We start from the raw sequence: 23,635 nt of genomic DNA, 5'->3' as shown, positions 1-23,635 counted from the left end.
GGTTCTGTTTGTGTCATATTATCTGCAGGAAGTTGGGGAGGTTTCACCGAATTTTTTAAATGCTGCTGTTGCTGGTTGATCCCTCTGATGATCTCGTTTCAGACTGACTTGCTGTTACATGGAAAACATCATTTAATCTTCCCGTGCTAGCTTCTCGCACTTTAATTTATGAATGCAATTTTCTTAAAAAGTGTCTCTGGATGGTTGCGTTGCAAAAATCCACCTCAAGTGTACTACTCGATGATGATGAAAGCTTTTCATAAAAATTCAATTTTTTCAATCAGATATTGTAAATGACAGTGTTCTAATAAGCATATTCTGATTGAGTTGCTTCTGAAAAGGACGTTAGAATAGCGAAGCTTTTGAATTAGACAAGAATATTCGGAAGATTTTGACTTAGCATATCGCAGTTGAGTGCGAAATATTGTCTTTACAAAAAAAGGAAAGAAAAAACAGCATTGTGCTGAGACCGCAGTAAACTGTGCGCTTACGAAAAGAAATGAGATCACAATTAAAGCAACTTAATTTTAGAAAGGAATTGATTACATGGAACAATTACTGTTTCACGAGAAGTAATTGAGGAATTGCTGCAATTAGTTGATATATTCTGGATTACTGTCCTCCTAGTGCACAAATACAGTAAATCGAATAAGTTAGCGGGGCTGTTTCAGTGCATCATCCGCTGCGCCTAATACACTGTTTATCTTTGCTAACAGATGCTTTCCTAATTTTTTTCGGTCATCATCTTTTCTTAAAGCATCAGGATCGACACTGAAACCACATTGGAGAGAAGGGTATGTTGTAACATAAAAAACAACTTGCGCACAAGAATTTGTTTCCTCAACGCCGCGATGATCGCGCCAGGGCTTGGTGTGAAGCGCCGCACTTTATAGTTGATGGGACTCGGAGAACGTGCTGCGAGTAAATGCAATAACGAGTTGAAAAAAAAAAAAAAAACATCCTTAAGTGGTTTTCTGGAACCAACCTACGAAGCGGCCATTGCTGGTGAGCCATCGCAGTGCCTGTTCAATCTGTCAGCCAACATTCGATGAATTGTTAATAGGTAACAAATACTAAGCGCCCGAATTTGCCCGTCTGAACATGCGGATCTGTGGAATATATACTAATTTTCGAGTGCAAGTTTCTGAAATTGTGAATGACTGTTTCTAACCATTTCTTTGTAATTTCGCAAGGTATTCATTACGTTTTTGTCATAACAATCTTCCAGCATTTGACTTTATATGCTCAAATTTGAATATCTTCGGTTTTTTTAGCTGTCACTGCATTGTTAATATCATGTGTCTAAACTGCATGCGGATCATGATCTAACAAATGCTAACAGCAAACCTCTCAATAACGCTCTAAAAGGCACCCACTTACTCTTTCAGTGTAAAGGTGCCACCAAGACAAGGATCAGTCAAGGTACAAGTTCATGGAATTTTTGAGGGAGCCCAAGTAGAACGCAGTGCCCATTGGAAGTGGGACGATCAAGATGGTGAGATATCTTCGCTATGACATGTTACCCATAATTCAGCAAATATCTTTTAAAAGCTAGAAGCTGCTGGACTGCAGTGAATTCGAAAAATAATTACGCTATGTATAGAGTTCACGTTCGAACAATTTTATTGAGGCCAAAACTATATGGTGTTTTTTTCTTTATTCGAATTGTGCACATGTGCTTCTCGTTTAATAAACCTGTTGGTTAGTGACTTTGACAAATCAGTTCTGCGGGAGCTTGCAAGTTGGAGAAAAGTTCGTAAATGGGAGAAAGCCTTATGTGTTTCGTATCTAACTTCGTGCTTCGAGACGGGTGGATGACAACTTTCCCCTTTCGTGTTGGTTAGTGTTCGTGAATATTTCTGATCTCATCAGCGCAGAACTGCTTCAGGCTAACGTAAAAGAATTGACAGTGTGACACCAAATGCGAAGGATTGAGCACGATAGCAAGGCTTGGAATTGCGCTTGAATCCGGACGCGGCTCTAACTATACGCGGCTGCTACATAATTTCGCGACACAATACGCAAGGTAACTTCTGCGCGACGCACCATCTGCGACAACGCAAGTGTGAGCAGTGCCACTAGTGGCGTTGCTGGCGCTGAATCTCGACGGTGCACTAGCTGAGACCGATGTGAAACTGCTGGCGTTAGCCAGTGCTCTGCAGCCAAACATTATATAACGTTAGCTGAACGTTTACTGCCGAGATCAGAGCGCGCACACAACAGCTCGCAGCAATAGTAGTGTGCAAGCGCGCAACATTCATTCGAGCAGTATAAGGCAGGACGCCCCCTCCTTGTGGCTGCGCTTGATCCGTCAACGAGGCGACTGATAACGGAGTTGTTCTCCTGAGTGGCCCTGGCACATACTCACAGTGGGCGATTGGCCAAGAATCGGCTGGTTAAATCAGGCATATAAAAAGAAAACAAAGGAGTCAACAATTCGATCGTTGGAGCTAAAAAAGTAAAATATCTTGTGTGAAAAGGAAAGCAATCAGGAGAAAACCGCGCATAAAAAATCTAATAACAAATGAATAAATAAATAAATAAATAAATAAGCAAAAGAAAGCTTTGCTGGGTAGGGGGGACAGTCAGTCTAACATGGGGATCAATGCCAAGCAAACATTTCTGTTACTGAACCCAATAATGGAGGCTCCAACAGATAGGAACACAGGCAGTGATAAATTTAGGCCAATACTGCGAAGCGGGATTTCCAGTAGTCGTTTTCTTATAACAGAGAAACGCCTGCACGAAACAACACGAAAGGGTCTGTCGTCTCTGCTTCGCCACAGAATGAGCATAATGGGGAAGGAACCAGACCAGACCCATGTAGATAGAAGTTCAACGTATACGTGCACGGCAGCGCAGCTTCATAATGGACGCTTCTGTTTTTCGTGTTTGGCAAAAATCTCTGTGCCAAGGATACAGAAGATGTCGGCAATCAACACAGTTGGTTATTGCGGAGCCTGAGACTGCCTACATAATGACACTCCTGCGAAACCTAGCAGCAGCAGCGACACGAGCAGTCAAAAGGCAATAAGGGAAAATCGGGCCGCTTATTGATGCCTTGGCTAGACAACCTGCAATTTGATTTATAATTAATCCTTTGTTGCTGCCTGAAAACCTGGGTATATTGCACTTGTCTTCACCGTCTATGCAGTCAAGCGCACTCCGCGTCTCTTGAGGTTATTTTCTAACGCTCTGCACGCATGCCGTGCGTGTGCCGTCAGCAGAACAGCATGACAACGGCGGTAGCGCCGATAACGTGAACACGTCTTGAATGCTCGTATAATTCCTATCACAATAAATAAAGACAGCGATTTTCAGAGATTTATACGGCTCTAAACTCATGTACTGTGACAGCTGCATTCTCCCACGTGGTAGACCAGCATCTTATTGTTGTCGTTGCCTCGAAACAACATTTTCCGTTGCTTGGTTCTTTCTGAAGCAGTTGGGTTCATCCACTACGGAGAACTGTTCAAGAACACATCGGTTACAATGCGCTTTCTTGGCGGGAGGGGTGTAGTCGTATAAGAGGTTATTAATTCAAAGTAAGAATAAGAAAAAAGAGCACGTCTGTTATAATGCTTTAAACATTAAAATAGCTATGATTGTACAGGAAGAATATTGTGTATCAGATAATTCTTCTCGGCCTGTCATTGAATTTCTAGCTTCTTTGTGATGTATGCAACTTACTTTTGTACAACATGGTAATGCATGCTATGTAACTAGAATTACATACACGGACAAACCTAACAACTTCCTGACTCCCTCTGCCTCAAGGAGCTATATTTGTTCAAGTAAAATGCGTAGCTTTATTGAAACTTTTGTTGCCAGCTGTTTTACAACGACATGTGCTATTCTTTTCCCTTTTTGTGGAGCTGGTCTTACATTTCACCATTCAAATATATTTGATTCAGATGATATTTGTACAATATGTTGTTCATTTGTTTGTGTAAAGCTGTCACATTTCTTTGTCTTTATTGTTCAGTAGAACAACGTCCAACCACCTTCCTGCCCTACGTAGCTGCAGCATCTCGTTCGAAATTATCTTCAAGCTTGGCCTCCTTACACCATTCTTAAAGCCAGTATTTTTGTAAATCGATACTTACGCCGCAGGTCAAGAGGCAGTTGCTTTGTCAAAAACTGCACGCTTTTTGTTTAGGCTGTGACTTGATTAAAGGTTCCTGCCTGTAGATGAATCAACTCTGACGCCCAAACTTCTACTGCAACTTATGTAGCAAGCAAAATAGTGCACTGCCACTTACGACATTTCCGTGATTTCCTTTTAACTGTGTTGCATTATTGCTCTGTAGGGCACTTCGCAAATGTGAAATTGTGAGCTACTGTGTAACCAATGTGGTGCTGTCGTTGCGTCGTCGCTGTTGGCATTGATGTGTCGATGCTTTCGTGGTTGTTTTCACCAACCACATCATTTTCGGCGCAAGGTCTATTGTGGGTATGTGCCAATTCAGAGTTAAAATTATAATTGCAACGTGCATGTCATTTGTGCCGCCGACGCTGTTTTCATAAGCATCATACAGGAGAATCACGAAAATTCACCACCACCAAGTCAAGAAAAATTCTTTTTTATATTAGATTATATGCCGTAATGTAATCATCTTCCACTACAGGGCTGGTCGTTCTGGCCTCCGATATACATGCTCAATGACCGCTGCTCTAAGAGTCTGTGTGGAGCGTAATACCTTGTCCTGAAGAGCATTGATTGACTGAATAAATAACTCACTTTCGTCGTTTATTAAAGAAGAATCACGCAACGATTCTTGTAGTCTACTAGTATAGAAGCGTCGCAGCTATAGTGTAAGAGGCAGAAAACCAGGTAAAACCTTCATTTTACTTTACTGCGACAGCAGTTAAGTGATCAATATTGGGTTTGGTTTGTCCATGCGTTTATTTTGTTACGTTGACGATGGCCTTTGCCATCATCGACGACAAACGATGACGATTTCTCTTGTCGTCATATCACCTCGTGATCCTCGGCATCGACATTGCCACAACGTGAAGAAACAGAAAAGTTCACAAGTGGCTCCACTGCGATTTGAACCCACGTCACTGGAAACAGCATTGCGTGATCGTTCTTCAATAAACAAAGGAAAGTGAGTTATTCATTCAGTCAGTCAGTGCTCAGTTGGCCTAATGGCACTCATTACGGCTGGACAAAACCCTGTCAAAGGAAGCCGCCTAAAACTAAATGTCAGGATACTATGACGAGGCCATAAGTTTTACTTATTTGAAAAAAAGGAGTGATATCCTTCGGTGCCATCTGAACACCATGACGATACCCTACCTGCACACACAGGTGGGAGGGGGAGCATTGGAACTGTCAAGAGCGTCGACAACTGGGGAGATGGCACAGTCCGTAGTGCCGCGCGCGTCTCCTGGCTACCAGGCACCACCACACACATTTACCGCATTGGTCACGGAGGCGACGTGGACCTCAAGTGCACCGTGCCAGCTTCTGGAGGCCACTTCTATAGGGACCACATGCCTCTGATAGGTAAAGCCACACTCGATCGTATGCTGTTCAATGTGATTTATATAGTCTAAGATGTGAAACTTTAGTGCGAGCGGTAAGATGTGTTGTTCGTGTATTTTTCCTGTAGCCTGCCTGGCACACTTTAAGCTCAAGAGTGTTAGCAGTAAGAAAAAAGTTACAGTGACTGTTCACTTTGGGATGCGCGTGAGGCGCTAACGTATGGGCGCTATAGCGCACATGAAGCTATCGGCCCTCGGTGCGCCTCTACGCCTAGGCTTCTGCATCGCAAATAGCTTTCAAAATAGGGCTCGCGCGGCCGCGCCGTAAGCAGCAACTGCGCCATAACGCATCAGCCGCCGAAGTAAAGGCCTCCCGGTGGGAAGACGGCGGGCTTCCTCCCCGCTTTCCTCACTTGCGTGCGTGAAATTGAGCCGCCATCGTCGGCACACTGTTGCGCGCTTTTACTCGCACGTACACATGTAGGGAGGAAAAAGAGGAGATAGCATTACGTCACGCAGCCAGCCTTGGCAAGTGAACGCTCCGTGAAGCCCATACATTTGCTCACTGGTGTCGCAACACGCGACAACTTGTGCCGAAATCACGGAGCGAGAATCGATATTTGCTGAGTCGTTTGGTTCCCAGTAGCTATGCCAGTAGTTTTTATTCCGTACGCGCACGAGACGTCCATTTGAGGGACTGCCAGTCGTTTGTGCGCAGGCGCGAGTAAGAGCGGGTGCGAGAGAAAAAATGTGGGGGCTTTTGGTCCATGAATATATGACTGTGCCTACGCACTACGGAGGAAGTTTCTTAGCGCCTGTTTTATGCGTTTGTCCTTGGGCGTTCCGGCATTGGGGAGCGGGGTCGAGTTTACGCTCGGACGCTGGCTGCCGGCGCAGTAAAATTGGTGAAGCAGCGGGCACTGACGCCCCATTTGGCGACCGCTGAGTCGGATGCTGTCTCGCACCTGCGGCGTCGTGCTAAGTCAGTCGTGGCGAATCATGGCTTTCTCGCGTCTTACGGCGGTGTACCTTGAACATAACATCACAGATGTTTCTGTGGGAGCAGTAGGAACCGCTGTAGATTCCGGGCCGCATATCCTGAAAACCTACAATGCAGAGAGCCTTAGCAACCGCGGTTGAACGCAAGTGGCTGAAAGGTCGCCGGTTACGCACGACGCCCCTGACCCCGCTATGAGAATGCGCCGCACTACCCTAACGCTTCATACGCTAACCTAACGTTAACCTCACCTAACCTAACCTAGCCAAATGTGGCTGAGACGAAAACACAATAGAGAGTTTTAGAATAGGGGCCCCAAACGTTCTGGGGCCCCAAAAGAAATAGCGTCGAAGCCACTGCGTTTCGGTTTTGCGTTGGAAACGCTATTTCACCGATTTAGCGAGAGCCCAAATAGCGGCCCCAAAAGCTTTGCGTCAACAAACACGGCGGCACCCATCGAAGCGACGGCTCTAACTTAGCACCAAATTAGGCTCGATTCGTAGTAACGCGTAAAGTTCGCAAGCAAGGAGAAGTGACTGCGGTTATCGCTCTCTCTCAAGTAGCATGTGTTATGAAGATTGATTCATTCGACGCCGCAGATTCGGAATTTGATTGTGGATTTTACGGCTCGTAGACTTAACACGGCTTAGCTTGGCTGTTGAAGGCACGTAAACATGGTTACTCAAAACTAACGGCAACTCATTGCTTGTTGCTTACAGAGTGACCTTTAAATTGTAAATAAACGTGAATACACGAAAGTCAAAATTAATTTTCTGATCATAAAATGATATATCTTATATAATTATTTCTAATGTCTTTTCTTTGACGCCGTAGTGGCACTGTTAGCGCAAGACGCTATCCGCAAACGCAAAGCCCTATTCTAAATCTCGTTACTCCTGCGTGCCCCGACGTTAATACCCGCAAAGCTCTTTGGGGCCCCAAACTATTCGGGCCCGTATTCTAAAACGCTCTAATAATCGTCACGACGTAACCGCTGTGAGAATACGCCATGCCAACCTAACGTCTTTTACGCTAACCTAACATAACGTAACGCAACCTAACGTTAACCTAAGCTAACGTGGCCGAGACGCAAGGACAGAAACTTGAACCGCGCAACCACTGAAAATACGCCGCGCCACCCTGACGCCTAATATCCTAACCTAACCTAACGTAAGGTAACCTAAACCTAACCTAAAGCTAAGGTAATTTAACCTAACGTGGGCAAGACGCAAAGCCAATAATCCTTACGGCGTGACATCAGGAAGTGGAGTTCAACCGTGGTTGCTAAGGCGCTGTGCATTTATTTAACTCAAAGGGGCCCACTGAAGAATGCTGCTCAAAAGCCGCGGACAGCAGCACACGAAAACCCTGCCAAGAGTGAAGATACTGCAGCAGGAGAGCAGGCCAGGTCTCTAGTACGGCCCTTACTGCACGCCCGGAAAAATCAGTTCTTTTTCTTTGAAGGTAGAGCGTCGTAAGGACCAAGAAAGCTTTAATCTGGCATGACTGACAAAGCACCAGCGCCGCAGCTGCTAGAAAGTCTGTCTGACGTACCTTCAGACACAGCCGTCACCAAATGGGGCGACCGGGCCCACTGCCTCACCTCGCGGGCAGCCCGCATCGGAGCGTAAACAAACTAGACCCCACTCCGTTATGCCGGCACGCCTAGGGAACAAAGGCATACGACGAGCAAAGCAACTTCTCCGCAGTGCCCAGGCAAAGTCAGATATTCAAGGAGTAAAACCACTCTGATTATCTCCCTCGCACCCGATCTTACTCGTGCCTGAGGGACAAACTCGTACAAAAAGACGAAATAAACTTTTCCTCCGCGGTACCTAGGCAAGGTGAAACATACAAGGCGCAATATCCCCATATTTTCTCCTTCGCGCCCTCTTGTACCTGCGCCTGCGCACAAACGGCTGCCGTGGCTCTGCCTGCAGAGTGGGAATGCTAAAACCAACCGCGCACTTTGAAGTGCAATCACGTGTTGGGCCTCCAGGTTTGGCTTCGCGCAGTTGCGCGACGGTCCCTCCGAACGTTTCCTTCCTCCATGCGCGTGCAGCAAACGGCGCGGTCACGTGATGAACCCGGTAAGCCCAATCGACGCACAGCAACCGTAGCAACTAGAGTAGCAACCGTAGCGCACCTGCGGCGTGCTTCCGACTACCCTCCTCCTCTGCGAAGGTTTGCCTCTTTTCTCCCTACCCTCTCCTTTGGTTGCCGGGGCCCTCAGCGCGCTCCTTGGTAGTTTTCCTGGCGCTCGATTCTCTCCTCCACTTCCAGGCGCCTTTCTCCTCCGCTTCCATCGCGGCTACACACTACCCCTCAACGGCCGTCGGTGCGCCTAGTCATTTACTCCTGTGCGTAACAGATCGAGAGGTACAGCAGGAGCACCGCATTGTAGCTCAACAGCAGATGGGGGCATGTGTGCTGTGGGCACGCAACTTTTGACAGGTACTGCGCATCTGTTCACATGCTGATTTTTCAATGTTGTCTTATTATGAGGCCATCTTTGTATTTAATGGTGTGTTCCTATTACGACTCTTCGTATTTGTCCCTAAAATTTTTACCGGCACGGGAGTCTAACATGCTCTTTCTTTATGAATTAGGTTGAATTTACCGAACACTCAATGGTATGTTTAGGTAGGGCAGGGTATGAACCAAAAGCATTTAATCAAATAATCCGAACACACTAATCATGTTAACTAATTATTCGAATGATGGGTTTTCATACGTGAGCTAAATATCAATTGACAATTTTATGTGTAAGCTTGCAGAGCATGTGCTCATTAAAGGAGCAGTTCCATTGATTATGATGTCTACGAAACCCCATTTTCTTGGTGGATATATATTGTAACGCTGATCGGTGAGCTTCTTCTGCCCCGGAAAAAAACTTAACGCCGCACCGGAGGAGCGTGAAAGAGGAAGAAGACGCGGCGCGAGGTTTTTGGGGGATGGGCTGTTTCGGACCGTCCCATGCCTTCTCTACCCTTTTCATTCTAAATAGATCAGTTCTACATCCGTAACAATATCAAGTGCACCAAACGCATACAGAAGAAATTGCAACCCGTCATGGTGGCTGCGCGGCTCTGGTGTTGCGCCGCTAAGCACGAGGTCGTGCGTACAAATCCTGGACGCGGGCGCGAAATGCAAGAATGCCTGTGTACCATGCATTGAGTGCACGCTAAAGAACTCGAGTTGCCGAAAACAAATTTGGAAGTCCCTCACTACGTCGTGTCTCATGATCATATGGTGACTTTGGCACGTAAAGCTCCAGAATTTTAATTCAGTAGTAATTATAATTTCTGCTACAGTGCGGGTAACAGATCATCCACTTATCCTAGATGCGTGGTTTTCGTTCCGCCGCTTGATAGACACCCTCGCAGGCGTTGCCTTAGTCGTAACGCTCTAGCTCATTTTTGGGCTATCTTCCTTCCTGTTGAGCAAGTGAAACTTGGCGATGTATCCCGGGTTTCGCTCGTTTGACTTCAATCATTTAGTCGCAAGAAAAATACTAAATTTGAAGACAGTACTGTTCACATACTGGTAGATTTATCGATCAGTCACCGATCCCTATATGTAACTAAAGCTTATACATACTATAAATGGGACAGTAAAAAAAGAATGGTGGTCTGACACACGTCCCATTTCTGCGTTAGTCTCCCTATTCGCACCGGTATATCTTAGTTACATGTCAATGTGTTCCTGGCGAAAACATTCAGATCGAAGGAAACGCAGGATCTGGTGCTACACTCTCAATTTACTGATTTTTTTGTGCGACTGTCTCATTTTGGGATATAATATGCGTTGGTTTTGTGTGAACTTTGGGAAGATTCTTTCACACAGTTGGCCTATGCTTATCAAACCTGAAAAAGTATGCTCAACGTCACAAGGACTAAAAAAAATCAGTTCACTTACTCAAGCTTATGGCGATACACACGCTTTTAATTTTTCAGCGTTGCCCCGTGCGGTCGGTACGTTTATGGAACACTCTCCTAGACAACACCGCTTGCCAATCGAAACAAAGTGCATTTCGCCATGTTCTAATAGACCATATGCCGGTTCAACCATCTTAACACATCTTGCCTTCTGTTTTCTTTCCTGCATTTCTCTAATAGCTAATAAAATAATTTCAGTGATCGTAATTTTTTTACTGTATCTATTATTGTATGTAGGCAAAGCGTTTTTAATGTTATGTTACTGTGTTTACTGTTTTTAATGTTATTGTATTTGATAATATCGTAACAATGTTCCATACCGCTGAATTGCGTGAATATTCTTTTCATAGTACTGATGCTTTTCTTTTGCTTCCCAATTCATTACGAATATGTTAGCGTATTTTCCCCCTTAAGCACTGCCTTCTCCAAGGCCAGTAAGGTAATTGTAAATAATAAATAAATAAATAAATAAATAAATAAATAAATAAATAATATCGTTTGAACTTAATACATTGTTGACGCATTTATGAACAAATGCACTGATGAGGATGTCATGACATTGCACAAAAATGAGCACACTATTACCCTCTGATAACGCATCAAGTAAGAAAAGGGGCTGGTAGTCGCACTGTCACTACAGAAACCTCAGAAAATATTGAGCACCCAAAATTTAATTTGTAGTGGAAGACGACGAACGCTGGTGATGATGAATGGCCAGCGTTCGTCGTCTTCACGACAATCTGAATATTCCCAGTAACCTGTACATCACGAATGTCCATTAGACGTGCCTTTGGAATACGTGACAAGGTGCATATCTCTGGCGCAGTAGGAGCACCAAAGATTAAGTTATTTACGGAAAATACATCAGGGTCATACCTTAGATGTGCCCTGACAAACGCATTAAACGTAATCTATGGAACGTTCAAGAATAATATTTAGAATGCATTGCTTCTGCGACCTAAAACTTCTGTTAATTTCTGTGTCTGCTCACTCTATACGGGATGGTTCAGTAGAGTTATGGCTATCATAGAGCTTGGTATATAGTGACCTGCCTTTATACATTATACTACTTTTGTAATGAAGAAGAAGAGCACAAGAACAAGGCCAGCCAGGTCTGTTCCATGCTTGCAGTGCAACCTTTGAGCCAGCCGGATCGCCGGTGCTTAGCACGAGTGTGAGCCGTTCGAGCAACCAGCAGTTCCTGCTCTGCGTCACCTGCCTTCTCGGTTACGAACAGACGCTACTCTGAATTGTTCATTTAGTACACCCCATTACAATTTATGACCCTTAACAGGGCATTACATAAGGGGGGGAACAGTATTGAAATAACATATAAAGGAGCGAATGCTATATAACAATGAATCAACTAGGTTACAAGTACAGAGCGCGCACACACACAATAAGGATACAGTAAAGAGCAGTGAAAAACAAAAGGCAAAATAAAGGTAAAACACACATCCTTCCATAGAAGGATGGGATGGAGCAAGTAATTAGGAATAAGCTAACAAACGAAGATATACTTTGTAATAAAAGATTGACACCCAAACGGACATTGAAATACAAGACATAGTATACAAAGCATAATGTAAATCAATTGGACGACGCCTGTATCGTAAAAATGGTGTGAGAAAACAAAGATGTGTAGTTCAAGTTATTTAACAAAAAGCTCAGTTAAGGACTGCCTGAATTTTTCTGGATTTCTCTCAAGAGCAACTGCTTCGGGAAGGCAATTCCAGTCTTCAATGGCTGCGGGAAGAAACGATTTATTGAATGCAATAGTCGAACCATGAAGGCGTTGGGCGCTGTTGGAGTTGAACAGGCGGCGAGAAGTTCGAGCGGCTGGCAGTAACGGTGTACCATGCAAGTTAGGAAAGTTGTGATATAGCTTATGGAACAGGCTGAGACGTGAGATTCTGCGTCTTACTGCTAAAGGGGGTAGTTCAAGAGTTGATTTAATGTGGGTTACGCTGACGTGTGTATCTTAGTTTGATGAAATTAATCGGGCAGCACGATTTTGGGCCGACTCGAGAGAGGTAATTAAATATTCTTGGTAAGGGCTCCAAATGGGAGAGGCATATTCGAGTTTGCTGCTAACGAAGGTTTCGTCGGCTATTTTCCTGATTTCCGGGGGGAGGGGGGGGGGGGACAGACGTAGTGTTCTTTTAAGTAACCTAGCGACCTTGAGGTATCAGTTACAACATGCGAGATATGCTCTGACCATGTCAGTTTTCTGTTAATGAGGACGCCTAGATATCGGTAAGAGCTAGCATGTGATAAAGCTGTCGAATTAAGGGAATACTGAAAAATCAGATTAGTTTTTTTGCGTGAAACAACCATGCATTTGCACTTTGAGGTATTAGGCTACATCAACCAGCGCGAGCATCACGTTTGGATTAGGTTTAGGTCGCGTTGTAGTAATGATTGATCACTACTGTTTGAGATTCGACGATACACAACGCAATCATCAGCAAAGAGGCGAATAGATGACGTTATTCCAGATGGCAAGTCGTTTATGAAGATAAGAAAGAGAAGCGGGCCAGGAACTGATCCCTGAGGGACGCCGGATACTACTTGTGCTGCTGTTGAAAGCTTACCGCCAATGACTGTGAACTGAGATTGTGCTGTTAGAAAGCTTTTGATCCATGACAAGGTAAGCGGGTCAATATTAAGACAACTGAGTTTGGCCATTAGACGACGATGAGCAACACGATCAAATGCCTTTGAAAAATCGATGTAAATGACGTCGGTTTGAAAAGACGAATCCAAGTTCAAGTCAAGGTCTGTAGTGAATTCGAATATTTGTGTTTCACATAATAACCCGGGGCGAAAGCCGTGCTGCTTATTATCGAGATGACTGGCGACGTGGCAATATATGATGTGTTCCATTAGTTTGCATGCAACGCATGTCAGCGATATAGGTCGATAATTTGACGAGTCAGAGCGGTTGCCCTTCTTGAAAACCGGGGTTACTTTCGCAGTCTTCCAGTCGTACGGAATTTCACCTTCTAAAAGGGACTGGGCAAAAACTATCTGCAAGATGCGACTCGACACGTCTTTAGTGCTTTTAAGGAACTTTGCAGGAATATTGTCAGGTCCCGGAGCACTCGAAATATTTAATTTGTTAATGATGCACACAATGCCTTCAACTGAGATAACAACCGACGGCATTGCACCAAAATTTGGTCTAGGCAGCGCCGGTACATCGTGAACAAGTTCGGAGGTGAAAACAGACGAGAAATAGGAGTTCATGACATTAGCCCGCTGATCAAGTGGAACGTCAGAGCCGTCTGGATAAACAAACGCAATGTTATGGGATTGTTTCTTTGGTTTTAAGATGCTCCAAATTTTTTAGGGTTAACACTAATGATATTTTTTAGATCCTCATGATGAAATTTGCGTTTCGAGTGCCTCAAAAGACGGGCATATTCGCTCAGGCAATCCGAGTATTTCTTCCATTTAGATGCTGGTTACGATTTCTGAGCGACACGATACAATCTTTTTTTCTTGCGCGAAAGTCTTTTTAGCGAGTTAGAATACCAGGGCTGGCCTGCATCGCCGCGAAAGCGAATCAAAGCGACGTGTTTGTCAATTGAATTATGAATTTGCTCTTTCGACAGCATATATATATATATATATATATATATATATATATATATATATATATATATATATATAATTGACATAGAAGTTCCGGGAAACACGCAAGGTGGACAGAAGTAATTAATATAGGGGAAATGAGACATCCACCCAAAAGTAGCTAAGTGCTACTGAGGAAACGCATACGGGGTTCCTCGATAGAAAATCTTCGTAGTTGTACAAAAATTCGTCTAGGTCCCGGATTCGAACCCGGAACCCGGGTCATCTGCTAGCTGCCTGGTTAGCTCAGATAATAGAGCGGCTGCCCCAAAAAAGCGGTGGTCCCGGGTTCGAGTGCCGGACCAGGACGAATTTTTCTTCAACTACGAAGCTTTTCTTTCGAGGAACCCGAATGGGTTTCCTTTGTAGCACTTAGCTACAATTGGGTGGATATCTAATTTTCCCCTTATTTATATACATACTTCACATTGCAGATGGGTTTTTAATTTGTCCAACTCACGCTTCATGTCTCTTCCTGCTTATCTGACTGGTTTCCTAAGTGGAGCCCCATGGATGTCCACATTTTGGGGCGCTATAACGTAAAGCTATTCCAAACTCTTCTATTCCAGTTGGCAATTAACCCTCTGCGATTTGTCGAAATCTTTTTTGAACCATCCCACTTTGCCTGACTGTCAGGCGACGTCACGAAAACTGCGATAGGTCCCCATCTGATATGACGCGTAGACACTGATTATGCATAATTGGACCAAACAATAAATATAGTTATTTCTTATTCGAAGCCTTTTAGCCATTAACCCTCGGCTATTGGTAAAAAAATTTTGAGCTGCACTCACTTTGCGGGTCACGCGACGTCACAAGACCGCGAAAACTCACCGCGTCAATGTGACGTGTACGCGGTAAAGATGTATTAATAGGCCGAACAGAACTGATTTTTTTTTCTGAATATCCACAGGCTGTCACATTCCGAAAGGAATAAAAGATGGCTGCCGCCGATCACTCAGGCAGTGGCTACTAGCACTTGCCAGAGAGCATTGGTTTATTTGCGTACAATAAACCTTCTTGCGTGGCTGTGTAAAGCTTTCAAGCACTTTCAGCATGTTTACCACCTCGATCTGCCGACTCTTCTTTGCTGAGGATCCGTTTTAGCGGCATTCTCAACCTTCCGTTGCATGCCTCAGTGATTTTCGACCAGCCACCTCAGGCCAAGTAAGGAAAAGTGGACCACTCACAGACGCTGGTACCACCTTCTTCATCCGCTTATCGACCTTCAGTGCAGTGGGTCGGTCCCATCGTATCCCTCTCCACTCGAGCGTGCTCCTCGCCTCTCATCAGCCAGTTAGATAAGACAAGCCGCTCACAGTAAGCAATAATATTCGTTTTTAAAGCAAACAAAATTGGCCTCCTATAAACGAGGAGAGCGTTTGATTGGTCTGTTCAGACTACCCTGAGGCTCACCGCCCTATTCTCGCGTCGGCATTTACGCAAATTTGACGTCAGGAAATTGGAATAAAGACAGCTTGCAATAGTTTTACGTTTTATGGTTCCTGAGTGTATTCACTAGCTTCTGGGTACGTCCGATGTTTTACCACACGACAGGACCGATCGAAACGACCACGGCACGCGGACATAGGGACAGAAAGAGAGTGACAAAATTTTAACTCTTTGCTGGGGTCAAGAGAGGCGGTGGGCTGGGAGACTAGCCCCACCGCAGCACCGCTTCCTAGGCGGCGACGAGACCTTGAGTCTTGGCGGTGGCGTCGGCCAGCCGGACTACCCGTAGTTCGTCCTCTAGGCATTCGCTGAGCAGCATGGCCTCCCTCTGGTCGTACGTTGGTGATTCTGAATGTAGGATTGGCGCTGTGTTGTTGGTGTGGGGTGCTGCAGGACATGCCCAGATAATGTGGTCGAGATCTGCGTGTGACCTGTTTTGCAGTGCGGTGTGAAGGCATCGCGGTAGATGTGATGGCAAAGGGACGGTGTAGGGAAGGTGGACGTCTGTAGGAGCCGCCATGCATGTGGTCGATTAATGATTATTGACAGACTTGTCGGGAGGTGGGGGTTATATTACGCGGGCTTTGGTAGTACGTGAGGTTCTCGCCGTAGGTCATCATCCAGACTGGTGCATAGCTGCGCCAGGAGGTTACTGCCTCGTGATTAGGGACTTGTGGATGGTGAGGCCACCGGTAAACTGCTGGCAGGAAGGGAAGGGACGTGCTCGGATGACGTTTGCCCAGGCTGAGTCTTGTGCGGCTTTGTTTCCGGTAATACCTGCGTGGCTCAGGGCCCAGATCAGCTGGACGCTGCGGTGACGGGAGGGGTGTGTGCCGATGAGGATGCGGTGCACTTGGGACGAGATGAATCCCTCTGGCGTATTTATGTAGGAACGTCTTGGAATCAATGATGGCGCGACGCAGTGGTCGTGCATAAGCGAGATCTATACAAGCCTCTTCGTCTTATTCAGGGTGAATGCTGTGTATGGAGCTGGTTATCGTGGTATTCAGATTCGAGCCCTTGACTACGACAAGCGCAATGGCCGAGTGGGTCGCGCATTGTGCGGCGTTGACATAGGCCACGCACAGAGCACCCTCATACCTATTGCCTGGTTGCTCAGCCCTTGCGGTGCGGCGTGCTGTATTGTAGTCAAAGTGCATGGTCTTTGGGAGAGGGAGAATTAGGAAAGTGTCGCGGATGTCAGGCGGCATAAGAAACTCGACTGCATCCTGCATGATGCAAAGGATGCTCAGATTACTGAGGCCATGACGTCCTGTCGCGGTGCAGTGTGCTACATTCGTAGTGTGCACTACATTCGCAGTGTTCTAGGCACTGAGCCTCGACGAGCTCGGCCAGAGTATTATTAAGCCCCAACTCGGCCATCATTACATTGACGGTGTTGGGCGCTGTTGGGCGGTGGACTGTTTGTTTTGTATGCTTTTGTGATGATGATATCAATTTTGTGTTTCTCAGCATGGGAGATGCATAGGAACTAAGGCTGCAACACATACGATGCGACTGATGATGAAGCCCTGGACTAGCCAAAGAATGTTATCCTCTTTCATACCAGTATGTCAGTAGGGATACGCGAGATAATCCGATCTCCTTGTATAGCGTGGTTACTCAAATTATGTACAGTTTCAGTATTCTTGAGGGGTTTGCTGTATACGGATCCTGAGGACTTGCAGGCTGGGAAAGCGAGGGATAGGCGCGCCATGGACTGCGGGTTAATGAATTGAGTGTGAGGAGTTCGGATTTAGCCGGAGAGTAGGAAAGACCGCATGGTTCTATGTATGTTATCGCAGCATCGATGGCTACTAGTAAGAATTCTTGGATTTCGCCGTCGCTGCCTTCTGCGGTCCAGAGCGTGATGCCATCCGCATAGAGTGTGACGGAGCCGGGGAATGGCAGGGACGTCCCAGGAGTCCGACGAGGGTGACGTTGATGAGCATGGGCGAAAGTACTGAGCCTTGTGCGGTGTTCCCTTATTCCTTAGCAAGATGAGGCCGTATTGTAGCCCCCGATGGTTAGAATGACTGTAGGATTAATAGCAAATATGTAATATAGCCGTATGTGTTGCAGCCGACGTGCAAATGTGAGAGCATCTCCAATATGGCATTCAGTTTGACGCTGCCAAAAGCTTTCGTAAGATGCGGACCAGGAATGGCCAGTGTATCGAGTTGTGGACATTGATGAGGCGCTATGATTTGGGGATATAGTTAAAGCATATTGTCTTGCGTTCATAGGTGTGGACGGAGGCCAAACATAGTGTGTGGTAGATGTGCTTGTCGAGGTGTGCAGTACGCCTTTGAAGAATAATGTGTTCCAAGATTCTTCCCAGACATGACATGACGGATATGGGGCGGAGATTGTCTAAGTGCAAGGTGTCACAAAAGTCGCATTATTTCTTCAATTCTCTGCCCCCCCCCCCCCCCCCCCCCGCCTCCTAAGTATACACGCCTATTAAGCATCGCTCATTTAAGAACGGGCCGCAAGCCTACGTGCCGCAATCCTACGTGCCGCGTCTTTTCGCGTAAACGTAGGGAACATGATCTTTAAGAGCGCATTGAGCTATGTGCGTTTGTTACTCTTGTATTGTGTCTGATTAGATTGTCTGCTGGAGAAGGTGACTGCTGGTAGGGTCGAAACCATGGTAGCCGCACAACCGTGCTACATGAAGCTGGGTGCATCCGTGGCTGTTGATTTGTGTGTTATTAAATTGCTTGCCAGTGAAGGTGACTGCTAGCAGAGTCTGAACCACGGTGGAAGAAAACCCGGCCTACGTGAAGTCGTCTTCATCCGCAACTATTGTTTTGTGTGTGAATAAATTGACTGTTGGTGAAGGTAACTGCCAGTGGAGTCTGAACAACGGCGAGAACCAGTGTGCGCATTTATTATCCATGTGTGCGTCTAGATGGCAAGAGGTGAAAGCCAACACCTAAAGAGGTTTATAAAAACCGGCCGATCCGACACTTCATTAGTGTACTCCGGCTATAATAAATGACCGCCGAGCAATTCCCAGGCAAATAAGCTGCCGATATCACTTACCGACACCGAACACCGCCAGCCGCCAACGTCGAGGAATCAACTTCGAGGGTCCCTTGGGCCGGATCGATGGGAAAGAACTGTCGGCGCGCCCTGTTTACTGTATGTCACTTCTGATTCCTTAGACTGCGGACTCTAAACATTTGCGTTCCCGATTATAGTTTAGAAATTTAGTTTGAACCGATGTTCATTGTTCATGCTACGATTGCACATCGTAATTGTTCTACATTGATACACGGGGTTTTTGGAATTGTCACTTTCATACCTTTTCCGTCTAGCATATTCGCATCCACTCTTTAATAACGCCAGTGTCTTGTTGTTGAGAGAAGGCATTAATTACTACCGATTCCTTGATTTCATCAGGCATTTGATTGTCTCGTTCACAACGGCAAGTGGCCAAAGCCAGGCACCAGGCTTCACCCCCTTATGCCACTACTCAGGAGGAGCTAATGCATCGGCTCTGAGTCGTTACACAAGGGTTTGCCCAGTTGAGGAATTAGTAAAAATTTTTCATACTTGCAAGGCGACGGCAAAGAGCCCGATTCCCTAACGCCATTGATTTATTGCAAGATGGTCGCTATTGAAGCGTCGTCCGCATTCTGAAGAAGCCGAATACTAAGGCGGTCGTCCCTCGGGGCGGAGTTGGTGCTGAAGGCGCGACCCACTGCCTGCATTTCTGTAAAGGTAACGGCGGCATCCATCTCAGCGTTGTACTGGCCTGTGTAGTGCGGCTGGTGTTGAGGTGTTTGGGTGCCAGTGTATTTGGCGGATAGTTCCCATAATGATCATCGGAGCCCGGAGCCAATGTAGTAGTCTCTGAAGATTCGCCGCTCTGTAGATTTACTGGTGGGATCATCGAGGGAACCTGGGATATCAACAAAGCCTGATGATATTGCAGGTTTTGGGGAGGTTAGGTTGCCGTTGAATACCGTCGCATACAGCATTCCATTGCTGATGGGTGAGCTGCAGGGCATTGTGCTCGATATCCCGGTTGAGTAGCGCGATGCGCTTGTGGAGCTTACGGTTGAGTTTCTGATTCTGCTATTGCCTTGAGGTACCTGGAGGGCCTCTAGCATATGCAGCACTCCGTTTGCGAGTTCCTGCTGGCTGGCCTCTTTGGCTTTTGGTCGCTTTCCAGGCGTCCTGCACGAAGCCGGCGATCCAGACATCAAGAGTGGGCGGAGGGCGCCGTGCCTGAAAGGCATCCCAGTCTGTGAGACTAAGCGACCGTCCAACCCATCTACTCAAACCAGCCATGATCTGCTTCTGGAGTACAAAGTGGTGGCTGCTGACAGTGTGTCCTGTATTGAGCTATTCTGGCACAGGAATACGCTTTATCAGAGCTTGATTCAGCGTGGTATTCCTGGACACGCAGTTGCCAGTGCGTTTTGGATGGGCAATATCAGTGAGGACGCTGTAGCGGTGTTGCTGTAAGCGTGGCCAGAGCTGACGGGCCTTGCGTCCCTCGTGGTCCAATCCCCAGGAAATCAAGTGTCAGAGCGTTGACGCTTCCCATGACGACGCGGGTGGAGCCGTGGACAAAAGGATTAGCTACCGCTAGGAACCGGTAGAAGCGATGCTGCTGCCTGGGACTGCTACACAGAATGAGGATAAATAGTCTGAAGGAGCTCTTGCACTAAAGCATGATGATTTCGAGGGAAACATGCGGAACACTGTCCGGAAAGGGATCGTACTGTATGACGGCAATGTTGCGGTGGACGAGTGTGGTGAGAGGTGGCTGGTGATCGGTAGTGTGGTCGTGGGAGGGCTAGGCCGCATAACCGGTGAGTTTCGCCATCATCATGGGCTCCTAAAGGGCCATGACATCAGACGGTCCTTGCGGCGTAAGCGTGCGTAGACGCTGTTATAGAACTCCGCATTTCCGTGAGTAGCCGCGGTAGTTCCACTGCCAAATGCGGAACGCAGCTGAGCTAGTGTTGGCAATTCGAAGCATCGTCAATGTGTGAGTGGCATTTCTTGAGCATGGCTCCTTTGAGACGGTCGGGCCATGCCTCAACGTCTGTCATATGTCGTTCGAATTTCTTGAGGTAAGTTAGGACCTTGTGGGTGAGCTCTGAATGTTGTTAATGTTCTGCTTTGAGCATTTCAGTAGCAGTGGCAAAGGCGGCCTCCATGGCTTGGCAGTCACCCATTGCAGACAACCTTCAGCGGCTGCATGTACTATGTGTGCTAATGGGGTGGAAGGAGCGATATCCATGGAGCTATCGAGTTCCAGAGCAGGGCACTTAGGCTGGTTAGGAGTGGGATTGTTGGCTGGTAGGGGGGTTGCGCGCTCGGTAGTAGCTGTAGTGTTCGGCTACGTTCTTAGCTGCTGCTGAAAAACTGTCTTCTCGTTACAGAGGTCCGAGATTTCGGGGCGAAGAGAGATAAGTACCTGCATGACTAGTTGTAGGGCTGAAGTGTGGGTGTGGCGAGGCGAGGGGTAGGTTGCGGTGTGTATGGAGGGAGGTTAGACGGGAGGCCATGGCTGCCCAGCTTACCTGAACTGGATGCACGGAGGCATGTTCAGTGGTGGTGTGGCATCTTGATTGGAAGGTGCTGCGGGTTCACTTTCGGGAGCGGCTCCTTGAACGGGTGCTGGAGGGACTGCGTAAACGACTCCGAGATGACGCAGACGGATTGCTGCAGCGTTGCTGAGGCGAGGGGGTGGAGAAATGACTGCTTGTGCCGTAGTGCGATATTGAGCTTCTGCTTGGCGCCGCTGTAGCAGGAGGCTACGGGTAAGCTAATGCCGCGCGCAGACCTTCTCCCTGGTGGGGTGACTGATGTCACAAAGGTAGGTTGTGCTGGTAGATTGGTAGATTGTGCTTGTATAAACAAGTTGTCAGTCTGTCTATTGGAAAAAGAACAGTGTTTCTTCAAAGATGCTGGCATGCATGATTGGCGATTGTATTGTTTTGTTTTTTCCTGTGCTTCGAGAATTTTTTCCTGTTCTCTTTCGGCAAAATTTTTATTTATATTCGCTTGCTTCAATTACCAATTTTTACCTGGCCTTTGTAAGGTCTTTTCTTTTCTGCTAAACTGTACAAATTGCCTCATTTTCTCAATAAATATTGGAAGTTAGCCTTCATCCCTCTCTAGTGTCATCCTGTTGATACTGCTTCATGCTATGCGCCCTTGCAACTTTTATGTGAGTGCGTGTGTGCGTGCGCATGCGTATGTGCGTGCACATAAATTTGGGGGTGAAATCGGGGCCTACGCTGGGGGCATCGTTCTTCTGCTGTACAGCGTCGTGAATTCATTAATTACAGCCCAACAGAAAGAGAATATACAAGAACGAAGTGAACATACAGAGTGCTTCCAACTTGTCCGTTGTCTTTTTGCGCTGCAGTTTATAAGGAATACATGCCAACTCATCCAGTTTCCAGCTCTTATGCTGGGCTGATGAGCCCAATTGTGTCCTGGAATATCTGCATGGCTATGTATCGTGCAATTTAATTTTTTGGCCATGTGCTTGCAAGTTGCGTGTCAATCTCCCGATTTTCCTGAAGATCCTGTGTGATATGTAGGCCCTGACTGTTTCTGGTGAATCGCATCATGTGAAGCAGGCATGTGAATCATCAAAGCAAGCATGTGAAGCAGGCTTAAGGCACGCGCGGCCGATAAATGCGCATTTGCTACCGGAGTACAAGTTCCCGCCCTTCACTACCCTCCCCCACGCGTCATGCGCGCGACGGAAGTCGGCACGTTTCCTCCCCGCTTTCCCCCTTGCAAGCGCGATGTTGAACTGCAATCGTCGGCGCCCCTCGGGCGCGGTCGGAGTACAGCTCCACCCCCCGCTCCCTCCCGCCTTTCTACCCCGGTACTTTCGCGCAACGGAAGACGGCGCATTCGCTCCCCGCCTTCCGCGCGCGAGATTCATACCCGATCGCCTCCTCCCCTCGCGCGCGTTCGCTCGCGCCTACAGTATGCGGCCACGGTGTTATCGGCCCTGAACTTTATGCGCAACATCACGGCAACTGCGCCTGCAGAAATGCGCTTCGAGTGTCCATATAGTTGCTATGGAAAAAAAAAAAACGCCTGATCTTTACCGTCAGCGCTGATCGTCGTGACCTTGGTCGCGCCGCACAGCGTCAACGATATCTACGTGCGCAAATGCGATAAAGTCACGTGATTCGCGGTTCGCGCTTTGGTGGGCCACGTAGATTGGTTTAACGATAACCTCTTTGCCGTAAGAACAATTTCAATTCGGCGGTTTTACGTGCTAGAACCAGGATTTCATTATGAGGTGCGCCGCAGTGCAGGACTCCGGATTAACTTCGAACATCTGGGGTACTTCGATGACCACCCAACTCATGATACATGGGCGTTCTTGCATTTCGCCCCCATGGAAATGTGGCCTCTGTGGCCGGGATTTGTTTCCGCGGCTTTGGGCTTAGCAGTGCAACAACAAATCCACTAAACAACCATGACGGGGGCCATAAAACAGGAAAGACTCTTCTGTATTTTGGCAGAAGACTGTAAATCAATGCTTCCTATCCCCCCAAAAAAGGATTGTTGTATAAAACCCAGGCCATCTATCAAACTGAGAACCTCATTGACATTCAACAGAAAATAACGTAACTAATTCTTTAGCTTCGTAGGGGAAGCATCACTTTATCTCTTCAACAGGCATTCTACAGATAAAAAATTTTCCAGACCTTCATATACTTGAACTTAGCAGCAATTAGTAGTAGCACATTAATTTGGAGCTCTCTTTAATGAGAATAGACCAAACGTTATATCTTCATTTCTGTGTATTTGTGTTACGGATAGCTTATTATTACATTACTGTTGTGCAATGCTAGTACGCTCCCGAACATGTGCAACACCGTTGTGCAGAAAATTTGCAATGATGAAATTTCGTGATAGACGTTTCGGTATTCGATTCGAGATTTGGATGTTTTTTCGTGATTCGATATTCCTTTTGATATATAATAATAGATATTCGTACATGCCTACTTCGAACGCCAAGTGAATGCAGGCATTTAGCATATCGAGACTGCTAGGATACCCTTACAGAATCTTGAGGGCGCACAATTATTCTGTCGTAATTCAACCCATACAAACAGCGTTA

At 46.6% G+C, this 23,635-nt stretch overlaps 1 protein-coding gene across 6 annotated transcripts in view; it reads left to right on the top strand.

The window, feature by feature from the left end:
* LOC126544652 (E3 ubiquitin-protein ligase MIB2-like) overlaps window positions 1–23,635 on the top strand; it is a 285,660-nt gene that overhangs the window by 169,889 nt on the left and 92,136 nt on the right. For all 6 annotated transcript variants that reach the window (XM_072287224.1, XM_072287223.1, XM_072287226.1 and 3 more), the window contains exons 5-6: window positions 1,389–1,495; window positions 5,315–5,512. In XM_072287224.1, the coding sequence (XP_072143325.1) occupies window positions 1,389–1,495; window positions 5,315–5,512 (305 nt within the window). The remainder of the gene's footprint in view (window positions 1–1,388; window positions 1,496–5,314; window positions 5,513–23,635) is intronic.

This window comes from Dermacentor andersoni, chromosome 3, assembly GCF_023375885.2.
Source record: "Dermacentor andersoni chromosome 3, qqDerAnde1_hic_scaffold, whole genome shotgun sequence".
Classification (NCBI taxonomy): Eukaryota; Metazoa; Arthropoda; class Arachnida; order Ixodida; family Ixodidae; genus Dermacentor; species Dermacentor andersoni.
The sequence above is the reverse complement of the archived record's forward strand: the minus strand, read 5'-3'. Positions and strand labels throughout refer to the sequence as shown.